At 43.4% G+C, this 26625-nt stretch overlaps 1 protein-coding gene across 1 annotated transcript in view; it reads right to left on the bottom strand.

Moving 5' to 3' along the window:
- Positions 1-26625, bottom strand: part of Prkn (parkin RBR E3 ubiquitin protein ligase) — a 1241962-nt gene that overhangs the window by 822742 nt on the left and 392595 nt on the right. The window contains exon 3 of the mRNA XM_026393149.2: positions 16066-16303. Within this exon, the coding sequence (XP_026248934.2) occupies positions 16066-16303 (238 nt within the window). The remainder of the gene's footprint in view (positions 1-16065; positions 16304-26625) is intronic.

The raw sequence follows: 26625 nt of genomic DNA, 5'->3' as shown, positions 1-26625 counted from the left end.
TCAGCTCCTGCATCAGGAGGTCTGGGGCCCATGATTCTGCCTTGCCAACAAAACCCTGGGCACTGGTGGTGCATAGAACACACTGAGCACAGCCCATGGAACTGTCCAAGGTCCTGGAGGAAATAAGGTGTAGGCTGGGAAGCAGCCAGGTCACCAACAGACTCAGCCCTGTGACACAGACACATCACTCCCCAGGCACTGTGCACTGGCCCAGGTCTAGATGCATGCCTGCCCCCTTTCCTGTTGATTCTCCAGCAACAGCAGACATTCATCATGTACCACTGTATACCAGCCACCATGGGGAACACTTGGGACATAAAAAACATTCTCTGGGCCAGGAGCGCTGGTGTATGCCTGGAATCCCAGCAGCTTGGGAGGCTGAGGCAGGAGGATCGCAAGATCAAAGCCAGCCTCAGCAAAAACAAGGCACTAAGCAACTCAGTGAGACCCTGTCTCTAAACAACAACAACAATAACAACAAAACATTCTCTGGACATTCTCACTGAATGAAGTCAAGCAAATGACTGCATATTTGATTCCCTTCTTATAGGAAGCAAGTCATTCTACTGACAGATAAATAGTCTACATAGTTTATTATCATCAGCAGACAAAATAAAGGATAATTTTCAAAGAATAAGAGTATAATAACATATCTACAACTCCAAACATAGTCAGTTTAATTTAATCTTTGGGATTGAGGAAGAATTTAAGATTTTATAGAGCTCCAGAAATATCGTTTGGAAAATTAATATAGTTGGGCCTCACTCTCTGAAATTACCAAAAAGTAAATTTAAAAAGAAGGCTCTGATACTTAGTTTACTTGTCATGAGAATTTCCTTAACTCTTATAAAATAGACATTTTGTCAATTCTGGTTTTATTAAATAAATGGAACACAAACTTCTGAATTATGAGCAAAATTTTGGGAAGCTACAAGTTAAAAATAATACCTTTAGTAAAAGCTTCATAAAATTTCCTTCTGTCTTTATTCAGAACAAATTTAGAAAGTTTGAAAAAATATAGGTAGTTAATTTCTGCTTCTTAATTTTTTTTATCTTCCTTAGAACCATAAAGTGGAGCCCAGCAGCCTGCCTGCATTTCTGGAACACACTGTATAAATTAGAGTGCTCACATGATTCCCTGGATGAACCCACCCGCTGTAAACAGCCCGCCTTTACTCCCACTCTTGTGCCAAGTGCAAACTTTACCATCTTGGCACGTGGCGGTGTCCTCTGAAGGACTTCAGGGTTCAGAGAGCAAATGTAAATGACTATCTTCCTGGCCCTTGAGGCCAGCAGGAGAGGGATGCCCATGCTCTGCAGAGGCCCTGCATTAGCAGCCCATATGGTCAAGCCAGGCCTCATTTAATCGCCTGTGACTTTGCAGAGGTAGCTTCAGGAAAATCAGAGCATGTGAGCCCCCAGCAAGCCTCACGCTGGATTTCACCAGCCAGCCTCTCTTCTCCCTACTCTCCCTTACCGTTCATTTTTAACTGCTCATCAATACTTCCAAAAGCAAAATGCCTCCAAGACAGCTGTATGTCCCCAAACAGGCACATGGGAGCGCACGGTGGGCGGGGCCGCCTCTGTTGTCTGGCCCACTCTCTGCCAGCAGCTGTCCCTGCTTACCTGGGGGCATCTTGGTTTTCCTCTCTGCATTCTGTCACCGCACACTGGCATTATCCCCAGCCCTGCTCCACCGTGTATCTCCTCCCCCTTTGCAAGCATTTTTTTTTCTTTTTTTTTAAATTTGTTCTAACTAGGTATACATGACAGCAGAATGCATTTCAATGTCACTGTGCACAACTGCAGCGTGACTTTTCATTTCTGGTTGGACACAATGTAGAGCTATACCATATGTGCACTCATACACTACCTAGGGTGAGGATGTCCATCTCATTCCATCATCTTTCCTGCCCTCATGCCCCTTCCCCTCCCCTCTCTCCTCCCTTTTGCCCAAAGTTTCTCCATTCTTCCCACTCCCTCTCCCATTATGGATCAGCATCCACTTATCAGAGAGAACATCAGGCCTTTGGTTTGGGGGGATTGGCTTATTTCTCCAACTCCATCCATTTATCTGCAAATGCCATAATTTTATTCTCTTTTAATGCTGAGTAATATTCCATTGTGTATATATACCAGTTTCTTTATCCATTCATCTATCCATTTGCAAGTATTTAAGAAAGAAAATGCATGATGCAGGTATTACTTTCATAAGCACCAGAAGAGGAGGCAGGATGGGATCACTAGAGCTTGTGATCACTAGAGCTTGGCATTCAGAGCTCTCCATAACAGGAAATCTACCCTTCTGACATCCCCAGTTCTCTGCACCAGTAGAAGAATCCAGCAAGCTTGAGCACCTCTCTGAGTGGGACCCAGTGGCCTGCAAGGGCCTATCCTTCCCGTCTTTCAAAGCCTGCTTCAGAGGGACTGGGGTATAGAGCCCAGGTGTAGATCACATGTCTGGGACCTGAGTTTGAGCCCAGGACCAAAAGCAGACAAATACAAGCCTGCCTCAGGTGTCCAGCTTACCTCTCCTTCCTTCAAGTCCCTTTTTCTTTATTGTACTTATCCTTTTTATTCTGGATTGAAACATAATTTTTTGTACATGTTTATGAGATATAATGGGAAATTGTGATCCAGGTATGTATCAAGTAGTGAACAACTCAGGGTACCTGGCATTACATGACCTTAAAGTTTTATCATTTCTCTATGGTGAGTATGTTTGAAATCCTCTCTCCTACCTATCTTGAGACATATAATGCATTATTGTTACTTACATTCACCCTATTGTACCACCGAACAACAAAACTCATTCTTCCTGTCAGCCCACAGCATTGGGCCTATTGACCAAGCTCTCCCTGCAACTCTCCTCAGTTTCTGGTAACTGTTAACTTGTAGGAGATGGGTTTGCATTCTTCATTTTAACTTGTATATGTGCATCTTCTAAAATGTACACTCCTTAGGGTCTGGCTCCTCCAGTTAATCTTGTTCCCCATTCCCATGGATGGGTTCCTTATGCAATTAAAGTACTCAGAAGACGCCTGAGAAAACAAAGAAGGTGCCCTGGACACTGCACCAAGCAGAAGAGGAGCACTGTGGTATTCATGTGCCATTATGCACCATTCTCTCCCTGCCAAATGTGAAAAATAAGAGCTGGAGAGTTACAAGGGCCAGGTGTTATGTGCTGAATAGAACTTTGTGACGGCATAACAAAATAGCCATCGTCATCGGTGGGCCAGGTAGTGGGTACAAAATGTATTTGACCTACTTGCATTTGGTGAGTGAGCCTTCAAAAGGGTAAACAAAAATGTTACAGGTAATTACATGACGGTCCATATGAAGTATCATGAAGAGCAAGGAGCAACTAATTCCGCTTTTGGATAGTGGTCAAACTTGATGGAAAAGAATATAAGACTATTTCCTCCCATGACACTCTCCTCCCCTCCAAAATGGCAGAGGGACAAAATTCTCCAGACTGTGCAGGATAAATTTCTGTTTTTTTATTTATGATATTAAAAAAAAGGATATTACAGTAAAAAATTCTGTGCTGGATGAGAAATTTAATTCCTGGCAGAATCATGCTGAATGCTTAATAATCTTAATGATCTGATGTGATATCAACTTCAAGTTTCGCTAGTGTGACTGCCAATGTGTTGTCATTTCAAAGAAGGGTTACACAAGAGGCTCTCTGTAACGCTGTCCAAAAACACTGAGAAATTCACACCCTCTGGCTTAAGTCATTAGCATGTAAAACACACATTTTTCAAGTACTTGAGATTTGATTTGGGATAAAGTGAAAATTAAGTCTGAAGCTTATCACTTTATTTCATTAGTAAGCCTCCACCACTGATTCCTATTTGGCAGGTGTTAGCTAATTTACAATCCCAGAATAATTTCATTTTGTACTACATTCCACCACTGGCAAAAAAGAAATTGTTGATAAGAGCATATTTTCTAATAATTGTAATGGATCTGTGGTGTCGATCCAGAGTGCATGCCTTAAGAGCAATTTTGTTTTTTCTATATTTGTCTATTTTTACGTTTTTTTTCTTTTTTACCTTTTCAATTTATACTTCAATTTATCCCAGCATCTCATGTTTCAGTCATGTTTCATCAAAACTAGTCTCTTTCATTTAGTGAGAAGATAAGTGTTTATTGTGTAGTAAACGATTCTTCAATATTAATTAAATGCTTTCTTAGTAAGGTAGGCTCATAAGACTTTTAAAAAGCTGGACAAAATTAATGAAAGTTTTATTTTTTAGATAAGTAAATTATGATAAAATACTATGCCATGTATTATAGAGTTGAATTTTTAAATTTGAAAATTTGGCTGAAACTAACATTTGTATGATTTTTCAAACTGACCCATCCTAAGACTATGTCTACTTCATAATCAGAATATTTAAAGAAAAAGAAAAACATCCTTCTGCTATCATATCTATATTTAAATGGCACTTGGTGTTTTAGTCAGCTTTATTGCTACTGTGACTAAAGGACCCGACCAGCACAATGATAGAGGAAAAAGAGTCTGTTTGAGGGCTCACAGTTCCAGAGGTCTCAGTCCATAGTCCTGCTCCCTTCCTCGGGGCTTGAGGTGAGAGAGGTGAGAGAGGTGAGAGAGGGTGAGAGAGGGTGATGAGGGAAGCAGCTCATATCACAGTAATTGGGAAGCAGAGAGAGACTCCACTCTCCAGATACAAAGTACATACCCCAGTCATGGCCCCAGTGAACCACCTCCTCCAGCCACACTCTACCTGCCTCCAGTCACCACCCAGTTAATCCCATCAGAGATTAACCCTCTAATTAGATTAAGCCTCTCACAACCCATTATCATTTTTCCTCTGAACCATCTTGCACTGTCTCTCATGTGAGCTTTGGGGGGACACCTCACAGCCAAGCCATAACACCTGGACATAAGTTTTGGAGTGAGAAGGTCCTTGGCCATGTCCTGCCTTGGCTGGGCCAGATCCTCAAACAACCCTCGCTGCTTCTCGCCTATAATCAGGATTCAGATACTGTCTGTTGAAGGGGCAGCACTGAGCACACTGAGGTGGAGGCTTGGAGCAGGGCCAGGTGCATGGCAAGCACTTGTGGACGTTTCCGTCCCCGTGCCCACTAGTTCCAGATCTCTGGGCCCTGCAGTAGTCCTACGATTTGGAAACCTACTGGTCTTGTGGCTCTCTCCCTGGCCTCCTACAGCCTGGTCATGTGCAGCCAGGGTGAATCTCCCCACACCAGCCGACGCTACTCCACGGCTCAAAACTCCTCAAACAGTTCCCTTCTCACCAGAGTAAAATCCAGACCCCATAGGACCCGCCCCCCCACCCCGCCTCCCTTTTGGACTCTGCCTCCTCCTACTGCCCATTCCTGCTGCTTTCCAAGCACAGTCCTGCCTCTGGGTCATGGATCCCTTTATTGGGATCACAGAGGGATCACAGAGCTTCCTGAGGATGCTCCTCCGAAAGATCCCCACATCGAAGAGGCCTCCTGTCCATCGTCCACAGGAGAGCACCCTGTCACTCTCTACCCGCTTCTCTGTTGATGTTTCTCTGGTGGACATATGCCTACTAGTTATGTGCTTCTGCTTGTCATCTTTGTCCCCAGCTAGAGCGAGCTGTATTCTGGGAGGGGTTTTATCTGTTTCCATTTCAGCTGCATCCCAGTGCCTGGAAGTGAGCCTGGCTCAGCATAAGAATCCAGTCCCCAAAGTGCTTAAGTAGTTAATTAACTGCATGACAAATATGAGAGAATATCCCTCTTTTGTTCTGGGTCCAACTGCTTTATCCCATCTGTCAGAAGGTGATGAATGTTGCCTTATTCAGGAAACACAAATAACATGTGACCTTAATTCACACACCAGTGCCTTGAGCCCAGCATTGGCTCAATCAATGTTCTTGATCAGAAATTTGTAAAATAATACATTTTGTTCATTAACCATTTTGAATGATACTATTTTTCACTGTTTCACAGTACTACTCAAAGCATGTCTCCTGGATCAGCCATACTAGCATCACCTAGGAACCTATCAGAAATGCAATTTCTCAGCCTCTGCCCTAGGCCAACTAGGGCTGGGTCCATCAATCTGTGCTTCAATAAGCCTGCAGGTGATTCAGATGAGTGCTAAGCTCCAGACTCACTGCTCTAAGAAATATGTCACTCCTTCCAAAGTTTTCACTTCCTCTTATAAGTCTTAAAACAACATGTCCTAATTTCTAAGTACTGTCAACCTAAAATAACAAAAGAAAATGGCTCCCCAAAGAAAGTAGTTCATTAGGGTATGGTAGAGGACTACCGTCTGTGCTATACATTCTATGAAGGATCATAGGTACATCCAGAGAGGCTGGGGTGGGAGGGACTTGTAAAGGCAAAAAGGAGAAGTCCCTATGAATGTTTGGAAACAAATGTCTTTGGTCTCAGGGTTCTGCTGCTAGAAATGCTGTCAACTTATTGATGGTAGCAACTGCCAATAGCATATTCTTAGAAAAGTGGCACATCTGAGCAAGGCTTGAGGGACGTCTTGCTATGGGCCTTGATACAAACATATATACAGGAAGAGCAGAGCATGTGGGGCATGTAGGAATTTCTCATGGGTTTTTAGAAAGTTCCTCTGGTATGTTGTGGTTTGGATATGATGTATCCCTCAAAAGCTCATATATGAGACAATTCAGGAATGTTCAGAGGTGATTACATTAGGTGAGTTTTTTTTTTTTTTTAAGTGAGAGTGAGAGAGGGAGAAAGAGAGAGAGAGAGAATTTTAATATTTATTTTTTAGTTATCGGTGGACACAACATCTTTGTTTTTATATGTGGTGCTGGGGATGGAACCCGGGCTGCACGCATGCCAGGCGAGCGCGCTACCGCTTGAGCCACATCCCCAGCCCAGGTGAGTTTTAACCTAATCAGTGGATTGATCTACATTGATCCACTGATATGGATTACCTGGTTGGTAACCTTAGGCAGGTAGGGTGTGGGTGGAGGAGGAACATCACTGGGGGTGTGCCTTTGGAGTTTATTTTTTATTTATTTATTTATTTATTTATTTATTTATTTTGAGAGAGAGAGAGAGAGAGAGAGAGAGAGAGACACTGAGAGAGAGAATTTTTTTAATATTTATTTTTTAGTATTAGGCGGACACAACATCGTTGTTTGTATGTGGTGCTGAGGATTGAACCCGGGCCGCACGCATGCCAGGCGAGCGTGCTACCGCTTGAGCCACATCTTCAGCCCCAGCCTTTGGAGTTTATATTTTAACCCTGATGAGCAGAGTGTGCTTTCTCTCTCTCCCTCTGCTTCCTGACTACCATACCTGAGTTACTTTCCTTCACTATACACTTCTGTCACTATGTTCTGCCTCATCTCAAGTCCAGAGCTTGAAGTCAGCCATCTATGGACTGCTACCTCTAAAACCATGAGCAAAAATAAATTGTTCCTCCTCCAATTGTTCTTGTCAGTCTTTTGGTCTTTTGCAGAAATGCAAAAGGGGACCAAAATGTGGTACTTATCTTAAACCTATGCATGAAACCCCTTTCTTCATGGTTCCACTCTTCCTTGGGTATGATGTAAGTGACTCCATCTTAGAACTGGCAACTATCACAGCACAAACAGCACACTACAATGACCTATTAATGTAGATTGTTCACTCTGGGACACTTTGGCAAGTGAAGAATATGTCTTACAAATGTCCACACACAAAAGTGGAAGAGAAATTCCTTCTAATGGATGCATAAAATCCAACACATAAATAGAATAAGTATTAAAAGGCAAGCTAACACGACACCTCCTAAAGTTCATAATTCAACAGCAAATGATCCCCAAAATATTAAAGTGAATGAAATATCAGCTGAGGAATTCAAAAGAATCATTATAAAAATGATCAATGAGTTCTAAGAGAACACAGAAAAGTAACTGAAATAATTAAGGAAATCAGTACAGAATATGAATGAGAAATTCAATAAGGAGATAAAAATATTGAGAAAGAATGAAACAGAAATCTTGGAAATGAAAGACACATTAAATCAAATAAAATTTTAAGTTGAAAGTTTCTCTAACAGAATAGACTATGCTAAAGATGGAATCTCAGAGCTGGAACACAAAGTGGTCAGTCTTTAACATTCAGACAATATTTTAAAAATAATCATGATCAGAATATACAAGAACTGTGGGACAACATGAAGAGGCCAAATTTAAGAATCAATGGAATTGAGGAGGGCTATTAAATGTGAATCAATGAAACTGATAAACTCTTCAGATAAATAGTAACATAAAAATACCCAAACCTTCCAATGAGATAGACATCTAGATACAGGAGGCAATCATAACCCCAAATAGACAAAATTCAAAAAACAAAACAAAACAATAAAACCTTTCCATGATACATTAAAATTTAATTAAAATGCCTAACACAGAACAAGGGTAGAATTTTAAAAACCTCAAGAGAAAAATATCAGGTCACATTTAGAGACAAGCCTATCAGAATCACTCCTAATTTCTCAGCACTGTCCAACAGCACTTGGAATAATGTGTTCCAAGTCCTGAAAGAAAATAACTGTCAACAATGTCTGCTATATCCAGCAAAGCTGTCATTCAAACCATCAAGATAAACAGAAACTAAAAGAATTCATTATTACTAAACTAGCACTCCAGAACTTACAGAAATATTGCACACAGAAGAATTAAAAAGTAAACCTCAGAGCTCACAAGAAAACAAATCCCACTTGAAGAGTATATAAGCAAATGAGAAACAGGACCAAATTAAACACAATCAAAAATCAAAATGGTAGGAATTAATAAACACCTGTCTATAATAACATTGAATGTAAATAGTTTCAACTCTCCAATTAAAATACATAAGCTGTTAGAATAGATTTAAAAACAAGACCCAACTATATGTTGTTTTCAAGAGATGAACTTTACAGGCAATGACAGCCACAAAAGTGAAAGAATGAAAATTGATACACCATGTGAATGGAGCCCCAAAACAAGCAGGAGTAGCTAGTCTCATACCTGACAAAGCAGATTTCACACCAAAATAGGTCAGAGGAGACAAAGGTCACTTTGTATCGGCAAAGGGAACAATTCAACAAGAAGATATAACAATAATAAATATATATTACCCCAACATGGGTGCAACTAATGATGTAAAAGAAAGACTATTCAAATTGAACCCCTAGATAGATATCAGCACAATAATAATGGTGATTTCAACATATCTGTCTCACCATTAGATAGGTCATCCAGAAATATACTCAGTAATGATTCCTTGGATGTGAAAAATATTCTAAATCAAATAGATTTAACAAACATATATAGAATATTTCATCCAACAACAGGTAAGTATATTTTCTTCTGGGTAGTCATTGAACATTCTCTAAAGTAGACCATGTTCTAGAAAATAAAGTAACTCTCAGAAAATACAAAAGAAATGATATAACTCCTATATCTTATAGATAATAATGGACTGAAATTAGAAATCAACATGACTAAACCCTACAGAAACTATATAAACACATGAAGATTCAACAATATTATTTTGCCTCATGAATTGGTGACATAGGGAGAAATTTAAACATTCTTAGACTCAAATGAGAATAATAATATAATATACCAGAACCTCTGGGACATTATGAAGGCAGTTCTAAGAGGAAAGATTACAGCTATGAGTGTGTACCCAAGAAAATCAGAAATATCCCAAATAAGCAACCTAATGATGCATCTCAAAGCCCTTGAAAATGGAAGAAAAAACAATTCCACAACCAGTAGAAGGAAGGAAATAATATTGGAACCAAAATCAATGAACTTAAGAATAAAAAAAAAATGATTGATGAAACAAAAAGTTATTTCTTTTAAAAGATAAGTTAAACAAAAATTATAAGTCCTTAGCCAAACTAACAAAAAGAAAAAGGAAGAAAACTCAAATTAATAAAATTAGAGATTAAAATGGGGAAATCACCACATACACCTCAGAAATCTAGCAGGTTATTAGAGATAGTTTTGAAAACTTAAACTATAATAAATTGGAAAACCTAAAAGAAACGCCTACATTTCTAGACAAATATGATCTGCCAAAACTGAATCAAGAGGACATAGGAAACCTAAACAGATCAATAACTTGTAATGAAATACAAACAGTAATATAAAGCCTTCCAAGAAAGAAAAACTAAGGACCAATGGATTCTCAGTTGAACTCCACTGCACCTTTAAAGAAGAACTAATGCCAATCCTCCTCACTATTCCATAAAACAGAAAGGGATGGAACACTTCCAAATTTACTCCATGAAGCTAATATCACACTTATAACAAAACCAAATAAAGATACATCAAGGAAACTACAAAGAATATCCCTGAGGAATATAGATGCAAAAATATTTAATAAAATATTTACAAATCGTGTTCAATATATTAAGAAGAATGTACACCATGATCAAGTTGGTTTTATTCCAGAGATAAAAGGATGGTTTAATATATGCAAATTAGTAAATGTAATTCATCATATACATAGAACTAAGAACAAAGATCACTTAGTAATCTTAACAGATTCAGAGAAGGCTTTTGACAGAATTTAACACCCATTCATGATTAAAAAAAAAAAAACACTTAAGAAACTAGAGATAGAAGGAATCTACCTCAATATCATAAAGGATATATATGAAAAATCAAAACAAATCTCATAGTTAATGGGGGAAAACTGAAAGCATTTCCTCTAAAATCTGAGAAGAGACAAGGATATCCACTCTCACCACTCCTATTTAATATAGTGCTAGAAACTCTAGCCAGAGCAATTAGGCAAGATAAGGAAATAAAAGGCATAAAAATAGGAAAGGAGGAAGTCAAATTCTCACTGTTTGATATAATATGATCCTACACCTAGAAGACCGCCCCCCCCCAAAAAAAAACTCCCCCAAAAGACTTCTACAGCCAAATAAACAAATTTGGCAAAGTAGCAGCTTACAAAATCAGTATATAAGAATCAATACCTTTCCTATATACCTACAACTAATCTGCTAAGAAATTAGGAAAACAATTCCATTCACAGTTGCCTCAAGACAACATCAACAAAACCTATGGAATAAATCTAACTAAGGAGGTGGAAGATCTCTACAATGAAAACTATAGTACAGTGAAGAAAGAAATTGAGGAAGATCTCAGAAAATGAAAAGGCCCTTCCTATTTATGAATGGGTAGAAGTAATATTGTTAAAAGCAATGGAGAGATTCACTGCACTCCCCTATCAAAATACCAATGGCATTCTTTACAGAATTAGGAAAAAAAAATAGTCTTAAAACTCATTGAAAAAACAGAAGACCCAGGATAGTCAAAGTAGCCAAAATGCAATGCTGGAGACACCATAATATCTGATTTCAAATTAAACTACAGATTTATAGTAACAAAAAGCTGCATGGGGGGCTGGGGATGTGGCTCAAGTGGTAGCGCGCTCGCCTAGCATGCGTGCGGCCCGGGTTCGATCCTCAGCACCACATACAAACAAAGATGTTGTGTCTGCAGAAAACTAAAAAATAAATATTAAAAAAAACTGGTCTCTCTCTCTCTCTCTCTCTCTCTCTCTCTCTCTCTTTAAAACAAAAGCTGCATGGAACTGGCATAAAAATAGACATATAGACCAATAGTACACAAAAGAAGACATGGAAACACACACAGCTATAGTCACCTGATCCTTGAGAAAGATGCCAAAAATGTACACTGGACAAAAGACAGCCTCTTTAACCAGTGGTGCAGGGAAACAGATTATCCATATGTAGAATAATTAAATTAGACCTTTATCTTTCATGCTGCATACACACACACAAAAAAAAAAAAAAAAAAAAAAAAAAACCTCAAAATGGATCAAAGACATAGAGATTAGACCAGGAACTTTGTAACTCCCAGAGGAAAACAGAGCCAACACTCCAGTACACAGGCAAAGGCAACAAAATTCTCAATAGGACCCCTACAGCTCAGCAAATAATGCCAAGAGTAACAAATGGCATCAAATTTAAAAGCTTCTATACAGCAAAGGAAACATTAGAAATGTGTATAGAGAATTCACAGAATGGGATAAAAATCTATGCTAGGTACTCTTTTGCAGAGGATTAATATCTAGAACACATAAAGAACTCAAAAGCTTTACACCAAAACATCAAATAACCTAATTAATAAAGAATCAAATGAAATAAACAGACACTTCTCAGAAGAAATGCAAATGGCCAACACACATTTTAAAATGTTCAATATCACTGGCAATTAGGGAAATGCAAATCAAAACTACACTGAAATTTCTTCTCACACCAGCTAGAATGCCAGGCATCAGGAACACAGATAATAATAAATGGTGGAGACCACGTGGAGAAGAAGGAACACTCTGATCCTGTTGATGAGACGTACATTAGAACAACCACTGTGGAAATTAGTACGGAGGTTCCTCAAAGGTCCAGGCAGGCCACCACCATGTGACCCAGCTATACCACTCCTTGGTACTTACCCTGAAAAATCAAAGTCGTCACACTAGTGTAATACATGCAATATTCCTGTCAATAGCAGCACAACTCACATAGCTAAACCACGGAACCACCCTTGATGTCCATCGATGGATGGATTAAGAAAATGTGGTGTATATACACAATGGAGTTTAATTCAGCCATAAAGAAAAAATGAAGTTATTTCATGTGTTGGAAATGGATGGAACCAGAGACCATCATGTTAAGTGAAATAAGTGAGACTCAGAAGGTTCAGGGTCGTGTGTTTTCTCTCCTATGCCAAAGGTAGAGAGGAAAAAGGAAAAACAAGTTGGGGATGGATCTCTTAAATCTCAAAAAGAGATCAGTAGGGGAAAGGAACCAAGGGATAGGAGATGGGGAGGGAGGGGGAAGTGCCGGGGAGTGATATTGGCCAAATCATATTGTCATATTGTGTGCATGTACGAATACGTGACCACAATCCCAACTTTATGCACAACTACAAGGCACCAGTAAAAATAAATGTAGAAAAAAAAACCTCAAAAAATTCAAATGGTTCCCACCAGGAGAACTGAAGATCAGACTGTGAACAACTATTACCTTACTAGGCAGCAATGAAAATGCAGTAAAGAAAGAAAAAAAAAATGTAGCCTGTGACATCACCTCTCATGTTGACCAGCACCTTTCTCACCTACAAACACCTAAAAGGCACAGGCCCGATCTCAGAAGTTCCACCCATTTTGGCTACCGGGAGGCTATCGTCCAGCTATTCGCCTTGTACATCCATCCCTCTTACACGTAGCCAGCACCTGAATTCTTCCCAGTGTAATTCAAATACCAAGTGACATGCAGAAAACAGGGTCCATTTCTCCTGATCTACAAAGCAGAAGTTTTCAAACATTTTCTCCCAAATGGCAGGGGCTGTATGTGGTTAGTAGGTAAAAAGGCAGATGGGAAATCGCTCAGATTGCTTGCATTGACTTGGTGTGTGCACCTCTGTCTGACCCACTGCCCACCTGGCACCTGCTGATGATACCAGGTAGGAGCCACAGTGGAACGGTGGGAAGACCTTGGCTCTAGGGCACTGGCGTTTGGGAACTTTACCCTCGGCCAAATTGAGTTGGAATTTCTGGTTATGGAATAAGTATAGAGTTTCTTCTTACTGTGGCATAAGAATTTCTGGCCACCAAAGAAACATGCATCCCAGGTAATTCTTCCACACACCAAGGACACCCACTGCACCAGCTGTTGGTGCCAAGATCGGCACCCAGCAGAGAACACTGGAGGATGGCAGGCACCAGCTGGGGCGAAAAGTAAGGTGTGGCCCCGAGTTTGGGGCCGAGATCACGGATCAGGCTCTTGCCACAGAGACCTGGGGTCATGCCCCCACTCCATGTAAATTTTCAAGAATTTATTCTATCAATTGTTTGGGTTGAAATAATTCCACATTTCAACTTAAAATATAAAGAAGATATTCGACATTTATTAGAATTTTCTCCAAGTCCAGAGAGAGAATATTTTCTTAACTAAAAGTTTTATGGTCTAGAGAGAAAGTGACTCAAAGTGTCAATAATTCCAAAACCATGAAGTAAAATTCTGAAGACTAAAGGAAATTTTATGATAATATAATAAGACTATATTTTAACATTTTTCAGATAAATGTCAGTAGCAAAATTCTAAAGTCAGATATACTAGAAAAATGCTCGTGTTTATATGTGCACAAGATGATTATTCTGCTAATATTATTCATGTTGAAATAATTAAGAGAAAGCTTTAATTGTACTCTAAAGCAACTGAATGTATTTTCCATTTTTAGAAAAATTTTTGGAAATAACACTATAAAACTAGTGTATAAATCCACTACATAATAAGCCAAACTTGGTCAATGAATAAATATTTCAAAGGTATATAAATTCTGATTATATTTCAATGCCATCTTTGACTCTCAACGATATACTATCTGGACAAAATGTATTATGTGCTCACTCACCCTATCCATGGACATTGCATACAATTGCTTTGGGCTTTATGTTCTGAAATTTTGCATGATGCATATCTTACTAGAATTTATAATTTACAAGCTTTTGTTAAATTTAACACTAAGATTTGGAGATTTATTAATGTCAATACATGTATATCCAGGTCAGTTAACTATCTGTCAGTGTTACCACTGTAGGAATAAAACTGACTGTTTATCTGCTCTTCTACTTCAGATGGCCATGATCTGCATTGTCTCTACTTTTTCATTTGCCCCTGGAAATTATCCCACTGTTTCCGCAAGCACATCTGTGATTTCTAAAATGTGTTTAATTTAATTTAGTAACTTAGCAGGAAGCATTTCCTGTTACTTGATGCCCCTATGAAGGTCATATAAAGCCCAGGACTATCTTTCCTTGACCCATCCTTACATGAGGGAGGCACATAAACTTCTACCTGTAACATCATTTATTTGGTGTTTTCTGTGCACATAATCATAATGAATCTGTTCTATTTTTGGTCTATTTATGCTGGAGAAGAAGAGAGTAAGAAAAACACATTAATCTTGTCAAAATAACAAAAGGATGACCATCTGCTATAGTTTGAATGTCTGTGTCCCCTCCAAAATGCTTGTTGAAAACTAAATGCCAATGTGATAGTACTAAGAGGGGGAGTTTTGAGGGTGCTTAAGTCCTGAGGCCACTGCCCTGGTGAATGGGATTAATATCCATAAAATGAACTTAGGGTTCACTATCATAAATCAACAGGACAATTCCCCGCCTTGAGTGTACAGGAGACCAGAACACACCACCCTAAAATATGTCTCTTTGGCATAGGGATCATTTCACGAACCTGCCATCCCCTCTGCCATGTGGGGACTCAGCCTTCAGCTCCTGCAGGATGTGCCAACAAGACACCCTCTTAGATGCAGGGGCCAGATCCTCCAGGCTCCCAGCCTGTCAGTGCCATGATGTTGGACTCCAGCCCCAAAACTGTGAGGCATACATTCCTGTCCTCTATAAACCACAGTCTCAGGTATCTTGTTAACAAGGCATCGACCCATTGACCTCTTTATCAAAGATAAGCACTTGGGGGGTTGCCGCACGGAGAACGAGGGCCTTCCTGGAGGGATCTCACTGACACTGTGACATGTGGCTGAGAGCCTGCAAGTGGCTCCAACTACCTCCAAAGTCCTTTTTCTACTTTTTAAAGTTTCTCTAAATCACAAAGAAACATAATCAATTAAAAGAGTTTAAGAAAGAAGCAGAAGAAAGCAAAATGGGAGGACATGCAGGTACCTTAATCGTATGGTCAAACCCTGATACAACTTACACAAGCCCCCCGCCATCCCCAGCTCCTCCAAAATGAAAAGAAATACATCGCACAGTTTTGTTGTGGTCCCAACACTCCGCCATCCATGCTGATGTCCACTTTTAATGTGACACCTGCACTTGTCGACACATGTATTCCCCTCATGTGACACCCAGGGACTCTCCTTCTAAGGAGGCCTCCTTGCATTGACTCAGACTCCAGTCCAAACGTGGCAGAGGTGGGACATGTGCGTGGGGAGGCCGTGCTGCACAGAGACTTCCCTGAGCAACCAACCACCGTCTCGGCCCTGGACAGATGCATCACAGTACCTGGGCCTCCGGCTGCTGTCGACTCTCTCCTGCTGCCAGTGTCCAGAACCACAGCCAGCCCCACCGAGTCCGCCGGCAGCACAGAGCTGCTGAGGTCCACCCGCGTCAAGCTCCTGGGCTCCCTCTCAGGGCCTCCCAAGACGGTTCTAGGCTCATCCCCTCCAGGGGCGTCTGCTTCCTGACCCCTCCTTGGTCTCTGCACAATGTGCACGATGCTCTGCTGTTCCAGGTCGCAGTTCTGTTGGGAGTGAGGTGGAAACATATAAGTAAATGGCCAGCACTAAATGCCAAAGAGCTACCCGTCCTCGGTCCCAGGGGACTTTCAAGGCCATTTCTGTACTGTGTCTACATCAGCAGTCAAAGGGACAGGAAAATGACAGGTGTGATTGATTGACTGAGGCACACTTCCCTGCCCGTGGGGGTCAAGGCACATGTACGTGGTACTTGTTAGAAAAGCAACACTGAAGTGGGGTCAGAAACGGAAATTTAGGGATAAATGGAAGACAGCGACAGAAAGCCACAGCAATAATCAAGGGGACATGAATTTTCGCCATTTTATATATACATGAGCAGTATTTGCATAAGCACAGTGCAAATAATATGCTTTTAAAACTGATTTACCCTAGAAGTGATATGTCCTTTACTAAGACAAGGACTAGAGAAGGGACTGTCATGCACCTGCTACCCCTCTCACAGAGCTGGGTCCTGGCTCTCAGTACCCCCCACCCCAATTCTCTATGGCTTTAAACTACTTCCTGCCATTCCCTTTCATCTGGAGAGCGTGGAGACAAGATCTGTGTGAGGCGTCAGGACACTAATGGCACCAATAATAACCTCTCTCCCCGGGTCTTCCTCCAGCTTTCTGGTTGCTGTCACAGAATCCTCTCAAAAGCAGTGACCTGGTCACTCGATGGCACCCCGCCCCACACTCCTGCTTCTGATCTGCCTCCACCCGGGGGCACCAGCACGCACTGTGTTCTTCAGTCCTGTTCCTACCTCTTCCCACTCGCTGTCACACTGACTGCCCCCACCTCCCGCTCCCAAGGTCGCCCAGGGCAGCGCTGCTCAGCAGTGATCACTGTTCAGCATCCTTGTCCCCATGTCCGACCTACCTTCCCGTTTGTCCTACTGCCCCTTCCCCCACTGCACCCAAATTCCATCCACCCGATTTTCCTCCTGCTCTCTAACAGAGGCCAGTCACCACCATGACTCCTCCTCCTAGGCACATCCAGCCAGGTGCCTAGAGTAACCCTCAGGAGCCAGCAGTTCCCTCCACACCTCCTCCTCCCTCATTCACTGCCATCGCCTCCACTTAGGCTTCATCATGCCACAGCTTTGTCATCACGCCCCCTGTCCCCACCTCTGCCACTCCAGCTCCGCACACATGAGGATCCTTGCTGAGTGCCACGTGAGCTTTCTGAAGTGTCTGCGAATCCACCTTGGTCAAGTGCGCATGCTTTCCTGCTTTCCAGAGCTCCATCTCAGGGCTCTCCTGACCTGCCCTCTCTTCACTGTGGAGGGTTCTAGACCACTCTTCATGTCTTCACTTCCTACTTCAGCAGCACACACCACAAACCTCTCTGTGACCCTGTGCTCAGCCCCGAGCCTTGGCCCCGGGTACGGCCATAGAAACGACTGAAACAGGGCCTCTCCATGCTTCTGCCCTCTAGCAGCTAGGGTCCTATAAAGAGCATCTCTGGAAGGTTCCAGCCCTGCTGCTCAAGCCCCAGAAGTGCACCCAGTGCAGACGGGAGCCCAGCCACAGAGAGGCCCAGGGGCAGCCGTAGCCGTGTGGGAAGCAGAGTCTTCCGGGGGGACAAGCTGGGACGCACACCCCGGGGCGACCCCAGACCCAGGAGTAGAGGCTCATAATGTATGGCCCTGAGCTTTTGGCTGCTCCTAGACGGAAAGTAGATGCAGCAGGAGCCCTCGGCCTGAGTCCTTCAAACCACACAGCCGGAGACCTGAGCACAGCACACCAGGACAGAGGCCGCCAGAGGCCAGGAGCCCACAGCAGGAGGAGCAGAGGGAGGATCAGACCTGGCACAGCCTCAGGATGCACCCACACTGTGCCCTCAGGATTCAGAAAAACGGTCCTCTCCACATTCAGGGCTGATCCACTCACGCCATCCCTGGAGACAAAAGGGATGCCTTTCTCTCTCATCCAAGTCCCCATAGCCTTCGTCTGCCATGCTCCTCCTACTACAGTGCAGGGTGTGAGCAGTATGTGGTGAGTGTGTGTGTGTGTGCGTGTGTACGTGCATCCTCCAGCTTGATTTATAAATTCTTGAGAACTGCATGTGGGTCACCCTTCGGTGTGTTTGCGAGAAGGCCCCACACAGTGCTGTGAGCCAACGAGATGGACTAAGAAAGCGAAGGACTGAGGAAAACAAGGAAAAAGTGGGAACACGAACAGCCAAGAGCTGGGTTCAGCGCACCCCAGGAACCAGGGAATGCAGAAGAAAGAGTCCAGGGGACTCGGGCCCTAGCACTTTGTCACCTGCTGTGTGACACTGGGGAAATTATCCCCCCACCCTGGGCTTCATTTTCTATCACGGACAACAGCATCTTCAGCTCGGAAGACTCTCTGTGCAGAGTGAAGAGGACTCAACACATGGTTGGCAACTGACAAGGAGCTCCCTTTCTTGTACAGCAGTAAAGCCTGAGAACTCCATCTGTCTGCTCCCATCATTCCATTTTTCTTTATACAGAGAAGGTAACCTAAGTGGCCATTATTATGTTAATATTCCAGCTTTCCGTGATCCTAAAATTAATTTTAAAAAATCCCTCACGCTCAGATTCTGTGGAACACATGAGGAACCTGAGCACATGTTCAGAGGCAGCTGAAATTTGACAAATATAGAAAAACTCCCTGTCCACTCAAATCCAGATTTTCCTAATGCTCAGGGTAGCACTGCAAAGGGGAACGGAAAGACCCCAGACAGATTTCAGTAGTTACACTGACATTTAGAGAACATATTTTCCCGTCTCCATCCAGGGTTCTGAGATCTTTAATTGCTTAATTTTTGACTCTTTCACAAAAAATGTTGTTGATCAAGGAAAAGCTCCCTGTGCCAGATGGTTCACTCACACAGCCGCCAGCACAGCTCAATGCCACGTTAACACGCCCCATGGACCGGAAATTGGATCAACTTCAGTTGGGTAGCCACTCCAAAGCCCCAAACGATATTTAGCTCTCACAACATACGAGAAACTCCTCAGGTTCCCTAGGAAAAGATCTTTAGTGGGAGGACAGGAGAGGGCTCCAATATGGCTTTCAGGACAAGACAAAACCCACGTCTTACTGCTTGACCGTAAGATCGCCCCACAGAGAGAAAGCATGCAATGTCATTCCTTTTTCTCTTTATAGAAATTTGTTACCAACCAGTAAGGTGGTAGGCAGGCATTCACATCTACACTGGGTCTGGTGCTGTCGAGCAGAGCTGCGGACCCAGGGGACTGAAGGGTCTGTGACCTGGGCTCTCTCTGACAGGACCTTTGATATGGAGACAGTTCACATTTATAAAATATCTATGGAGGGTTTTTTTGGTCAAATAATGACCAACTCTCATCCAATGGGCCATTATCCAACAATATACAAAAAAAAAAATTAATGTCTTTTTTTCTCCCCAAAGAAGTCTCTTTGATGGCATGTTGTTAGAATACAAACATTTCAGAAAGAAAGTGATAATCCAATTTTAGAAATAATTAGAACTTGAAAAACTCAACAATGTTCTTCAAAAATATTCTTAAAAGATTCCCCAGAAAAGGGAATAATGTTAATGTACTGTAACAAGAACAATTATTGGGACTGAAAAGTTATCCGTATGTTTTCAAATACTTACTGGAGAGTTACATAGGTCATCTCTAACCAGTTAGCATTCATACATTATAACAATAATTACATTAACAATGAAGGTAAAACGTACACAGAGTTTTTGAGGCATAACTGTCTTTTCATGGCTCCATAAGGGAGTGACTGTCACCATCTGCTGTGATCTGGATTTGTCCTCCCAAACTCACACACTGAAGCTTAACCATCAACTTGACAGTGTTGAGAGGGGCTTCAGAGGTGATCAAGTCGTCAGGATGGAGCCTCCACACATGTGCTCAGCACCTTCCTAAAGGAGGTGTGAGGGGCAGTCTGTCCCTTCCCTCCTTTTTTGTCCCCTTTGTCCTTCTGCTCTTTGGCCATGTGAGCATCAGCAAGACACCACGCTAGAGGCCCAACGCCAGCACCTTGATCCTGGACTTACCAGTCTTCCGATGAGGAATGAACGTCTGCTCTCGGCAACTGCCCATCCTAAGGCATCTGTGACAGCCCAAGACCCCCTGGAGAGTGGGTGTGGGAAGCCCTATGACCCGTGCCTCACACGTACAGCTGTTTGCACACTACTTATCCTGGTGGTCATTGCTCATTTCAGTTTCACTTCCCAGAAGAAGAAGGTGAGTCAAAGAGATGTTAAAACTTGGCTCAGTGTCACCAGCTCCCAGCTGTGAAGCCATGGTGGGAATGCAGGCTGCCCATCCCCCCTTAGCCTTCTCTGAATCTGCAGAACCAGTGGAGGTGCAGACAGGCGGGGGGAAGCAGGATGAGTCCGCAGGGGCAGGGCTCGTGGTGAGGAGGGGCTTGAAGCTGCAAGTGGGAACAGCCCAGGTCCAAAGGAATGTGCAGGAGAAGGGCGAGAAACTGGAAAATGAGGGCGCAGAGAACTGCCACGGGAGGGGACCCAGGCAGGAAGCAAAAGAAAGCTCGGCTCAATCTGATTTAAGGTAGGTAGGTAGGTAGGTAGGTAGGGACAGTGGCAGTTACAGAGGATCCCGCGAAAATATGGACATGGAAGGAACAGGGCAAAGGTGGTTGGAACCAGCCCAGCAGAGTCCCAGGTGATTCCAAAGGCAGAAGCAGGATCAGCTGTTAGTGAAGTCAGCTCCCCGTGAGGTCCCCACGCCCAGGATGACAGTGCTTGTCACAGGGTACTCTCTTCTGTGCTTCTGTCCCCACACAGCACCACCTTAGAGAAAAGATACTGCATGTCCCTCATACTGCATCTGCGGAACCTACTGTGATCACTTGATCCTCACACACTCCCTCTGAGGGCCTGAGCCACTCCACGGTCCTCCAAGCACACAGCTACTGTCACAGCCAGTGCGGAGGTGATGAAAGGCTCAGAGGGCTTCGGGGACTTGCCCAGGGGTCCAGGCAGGTGACTGGGAATGCAGTCAGTGCCTCTCAGCACCAGGGACTCCCCACTCGGGCAAGCCTGGGTTGACAAGCCCACTCCCCATCTAGACCCCTCTGCTCCTCCTGAGCCTACCTTGGTGGCCTGCCAGTAGGTCAGGATACCCTCAGCACCCTGCTTACTGTCCTCCAGGCCTGTTAAACTCTCTCTCCACACAAGATGGGTACGAGCATTCTGTCAGAAACCTCTCACGCTCGCTGGGTGTACACTGTAAAGTCTCACAATATTGGATTTGTATTTAAATTTTTAGTGGCACCCATTTTTTTCCCAGAAATGCATTATAATCAGCCAAGAATTATCAGATAAAAGTTTTCCTGCTTTAATAGTCAGATTTTAATTTTAAAATTTATTCTGTCATTAACAGATTCTTTAAGAAGCACTTTTTATAACAACTTATATTTTCTTTTTTCTGATGAACAAATTGCAGCATGTTTTTTTTTTCTTGTTGCTTCTGAAAATAACTTCCAATATGTTTGTGTAAGGCCATCAGGGTTTCTAATAATGTATCTTCTATGCCAAGAAAAAAACAGACATTTCTTTAGGAAGCCATTTGAAAGTATTTTTTAACCTGATGGTTAGAAACCCTCTGGCTGATTGACAATGGGACAACACAGATAAGACCATGAGCCTGGAGAGGCTCAGGAGGAGTTAGAGTCACCCTCAGAAACTCTGGTCTCACTGGTTCATGGTTTCAAACTCCAGTTTTCATACAGAGTGTTCAGTGACCACAAAATGCCAATTTATATTAATTGGGAGAGAATAAAAACTACTCCTTCAGCCTCATCCTTCATTAAAAAAAAAGAGAGAGAGAGAGAGACTTAAGCAGATTCTTTGTGATTTAGTCTTTGAATTATGTCCTTTTTCTTATGACCAGTTTCCATTATAATCAAAGATATTATGCTAGATAGAGATATTCAAAGGCCCCCTCTCCAGTAGCCAAAAGCAGGGTAACACAATTACTGGCAAAGGTTGTTAGCCCCACACTAATTAGCCAACGCAGCTCTGAGCCTTGCCAACCCCCATCCCTCCCACCCCAGACCTGGGACCTTTTCACTGCTCATTAGGACCTATACCAGGGCCCCGGAGGAGACAAATAGGGGGTTCGTTGCATGGTAGCTGCCTTGGTAAATGATTCATTTGGGAGGAAAGGAGGTCAGTGCTGCTTGGAATTGACTCATCCTTGTCTGCTCTTTCCTAATACAACAGCTATCAGAAAGTCAGAACCACACCCACTAAGACCACTATGTTTTCAACTGTAAACTTTGCAAGAAAAATCCCCAACTGTTGTTTGTTGCTACTTAGGATAAATGTTATATAAAAAAATACATATGGATCATTTTCAACAAAATTACCTCATTTTTAAGCCGCTGCACATACTTTATAGACATTCTTCTGCCACAATGCCCTTCCTCACCTCGGTCCGAAAGCTGTGGAGTCAGCCACCCTAGGACTGAGACCTCTGAAACCCTGAGCCCCAAATAAACTTTTCCTCCTCTAAAATTGTTCTTGCTGGGTCTTGGGTCACAATAATGAAAAAACTAACACATATGTTGACCCTAATCCTGATGTGAGGATATTAGCATTGGGACCTTTGGCAGGGTGAGAGTTAGGGGTGATCCCTCATGGATGGCATCCATGCCCTTCTAAGAGACATGAAAGCTTCCCATCTCTCTCTGCTCTCTGCCACGAGAGAATTTAGGAAGAGAACTGTCTGAAAACCAGGAGGCAGGCCCTCACCAGTCATCAGCTCTGCCAGGACCTTGAGCTTAGACTTCCAGGCCCCAGAGCTGGAAGCAATGAACATTGTTTGAGCCACCCAGTTTACAGTGTTCTGCTACAACCCCCCGGAACCGAGTAGGACAGCCAGGGCAGGCTGCTGAAGACCCAGAAACGATACAAGTAAGCACAGGGAAAGGGATCGATTTGTTCAAGGTTATGATCAGTTGCCAGCTGGCCTGGAATCAAATAAATTTAAGTTTTTAAACTATTGGGTAACCCAGAAGATGCTTATAATTAATCAGAAGTAAACTAAAGTGGTATCAGTTTTGAATTATTGGCTATTATTAAAAAGATCCCACCCCCTATAAAAAAGCACCAAAACCTAAAAACTCCCTTAGGGGAAGTATATCCAGTTATATAGGAACAACAAGAAAAGAGGTAAGAAAAATAAACAGAGTGACTTAGTTCTCTTTGCATTGCTATAACAGAATAGCTGAGGTTGGTAATCTATAAAGAATCTTATTTCTCTCAGTTATGGAGACTAGGAAGCCCAAGGTCTAGAGGACTCCATGTAGCAAGGACCTTCTTGCCACATCATCCCATGGCGGAAGGTGGAAGGGAAAGTGAGAGAGAGCAAGACATGGAACCTGCAGCCCCCAGCCCTTTTACAATTTGTATTAACCCATTCTTGAGGTGGAGTCCTCATGACCTAAACATTTCCCCCAGGCCCACCCCACAGCACTGTGGCACTGAGGATTCAGTTTCCAACACATGAATGTTGGGAGACACAGGTAAACCACACCACAGGGTGACTTATTCTAAAACATGAATAGTTCCTAAGTCAAGCATTGGTCTTCCTGCCAAGCACCATCACACAGGCACCCTTCCGCAGATCCCAGGGAGACCTTCCCCTGGGCCTCTAGGTGGAGCCTGAACACCTGCATGGTGCTAAGGTGTGGTGGGGGATGTGGGAGGGGCAGTAAGTAGTCAGGCTCCTCACTGTCGAGGGAGAAACCCACAAGCAGGCATTTGTATTTATATTTTAAACAACTGACATAGATAAGCAGTCTCACCCTTCTGCTGTAAATTTCTTAAGCTCTAGCCTCAGGTTTCAATTTCAGATATAAATACAACACATTGTCACTTGTGTCAGCTCCTCTTTCATAATCTGGTGTGTTAGGATGGCGTGTGCGACAACTCCTTTCCCATAGATAAACGAAACATGCACCTGCTCCCCTCCCACACCTTGAAGCAGTTCACCTGCCTGAGGGGCCCTCCAGACATAACCAGTGGAAAGGCACTGAGCCCCTGTGGGACCAGGACCAACTCCCAGCCGCGACATGGGGTAGCCAGCAAGATGCACGCCATCCACTCTGGCCTCAGCTGGTGGTCCCAGTTAATTCCCCCCTGTGGTCATGCACTCAGGAGAAACAAGGTGTAAAGCCACCGGCCACACCAAGGAGATCCCTGGAGCCAGGCTCTCATCTGGAATCGTGCAGCAGGTAGGGCCATAGGCACTAGGGTGGGTGAGTGAGGTGACCACCGTGGGGGGCGATGACCAGGACCACTCAGCTTTTAAGTTTGACTCCAAGACACCTGGTAAACACTGTCGTCGAAGGGAGCACTCTTCTACATTCAGCTGGTAGAACTTCTATAATGGATCCCCTACGCTGTCACTAACAGGGCCTTCCCATTGTTATAAAATGAATGTTCCTGGGGCTCACGGATTCGAGGAAAGCTCGCAAAGGCTCATTTGGTCTTCGCTACTGATAAGTCAATGGAAGAAAAGTACAAAGTCCACTAGGGGACCCAGGGAAGTGCCCCAAAGTGTGAAGGAAGCTAATGAGAATCCTATATTACATGTCGGAGACCACAGATTTAGACAGAGTGGTCCTCCCTTATCCACAGGGATCTGTTCAAAGACCCCCAGCGGATACTCAAAACTGTGGATAGAATTGAACCCCATATTCTCCAGAGGTCCACTAAGTGGCAGGCAGGTGGCACACACAGCTTGACCACGGGGGACAAAGGAGTGATTCAGCCTCCACACAGATGGAGAAGACGCACAAGATCGCATCATGATACTGAGGATGGTATCAGTTATGCCTGAAACCTTCCACTAGTGTTCTCAGGTGGCTGACGGCAGGAAACAGAAAGCACAGCAAGAGAACCCCAGGCCAGAGACTCCTGGAAAGCATTTCCTCTCCCAGGGCCCTGGGGTAGGGAGTGAGAGCCCATGTGGAGGGTGTTCACAAACAGCTGGAAGCCGTCTCAGGGCTCAGTCCCTCACCCAGGCGACATCAGAGACTCTGAGCATGTGCGCACGGGAAAGGCAAGCGCTGGCCTCTCTTTCTTGTTATTACTGTTGGGTTTGTTTGTTTTTGTGTAACCACAGGAAGCATGGTTGGCTGAAGAGAATCTTCTCCAAATTTATGACCATTTGTAACCTTAGAAAGTGACCTTTTAGGGGAACGGTTTCTGCAGATACAATTAAAGACCTGGAGGTGACTCATTCTAGATTTGGGTTAATCCACTTAAATCCAACTGCTGGCTTCATAGGACAGGGCGGATGCAGAGGGACGGAGGCGGGTCACATGGGGATGCAGAGGGTGAGGATATAGCCCTGCACTTCCGTGGCTCCACAAGCTGGAGGAGGGGTGGGATCCCCTCCTGGAGACCTCAGAGGGAGCACAACCCCACCAGGATCCTGACTTCTGGGTTCTAGCCCCAGCACTGGGAGAACATAGCTGGTGTTTCAGCCACCACAGTACTCTGCATCACCATGGCAACCTAGGAAGCTAGTGAAGGAGGGAAAGGCGCGGAGGCAGAGGGAGCAGGGTGTGCCAAAGTAGGGTTGGGAAGCCCAAGAGTGGAGAAGAAAAGCCGGAATTTACTACTGCAGGAGTAAAATACCTTCAGAGTCAAATACAGATGGGGGCTCCTCAGGAGGGGAGCACTCCATAAAGCCAGCTGTTTATAGCTCCCCCTTCAACTACCAAAAGTCTCCCTGTTTAAAAGATAAACCACATGGTCACAGTTACTCATGGCACACAGTATGTGCTCAATAAGTACTTTTGAAGAATTTAGGAAAAAAAATCACAGTTTCGATGCCATCTAACATATTCTGAGCTGTCTGCATCCCGGCCGCTGGTCCAGGTGTCTGCTCATTTCACTCTGCTCAGCCTCGGAGTCAGGCAGGTGCTCCATCCACCTCTTCATCTTAGTGAGGACGTTACTGGAGTCCAAGAAGTTAAGTCATCAAAGGTCACAACAGCTACAATGTGGTAAGCCAGATTCATACCTAACATTTGTGAGCTACTATATTAATAGCTCACAGAACTTTCTCACAAATAGTAACATGTAATCTCACTGATGCAGTCTGAGCGTTTGTGTCACCTCCCAAATTTATGTTAAAACTTAATCCCCCATGCCACAGGATTCAGAGGCCAGCCTCTAGAGGTGATTGCCTAATGAATGCTCTGCTTCAGGAATGAATCGGTGCCTTATATAAGGGCCTCAGGAGGCGAGCTCCCCCTCCTGTCCCTTCTGCCATGTGAGAATTCAGAGTCTGTCCCCTCCAGAGCATGCAGCAACAACC

This window comes from Urocitellus parryii, chromosome 8, assembly GCF_045843805.1.
Source record: "Urocitellus parryii isolate mUroPar1 chromosome 8, mUroPar1.hap1, whole genome shotgun sequence".
NCBI lineage: Eukaryota > Metazoa > Chordata > Mammalia > Rodentia > Sciuridae > Urocitellus > Urocitellus parryii.
This window is presented reverse-complemented; position numbering and strand designations above follow the sequence as displayed.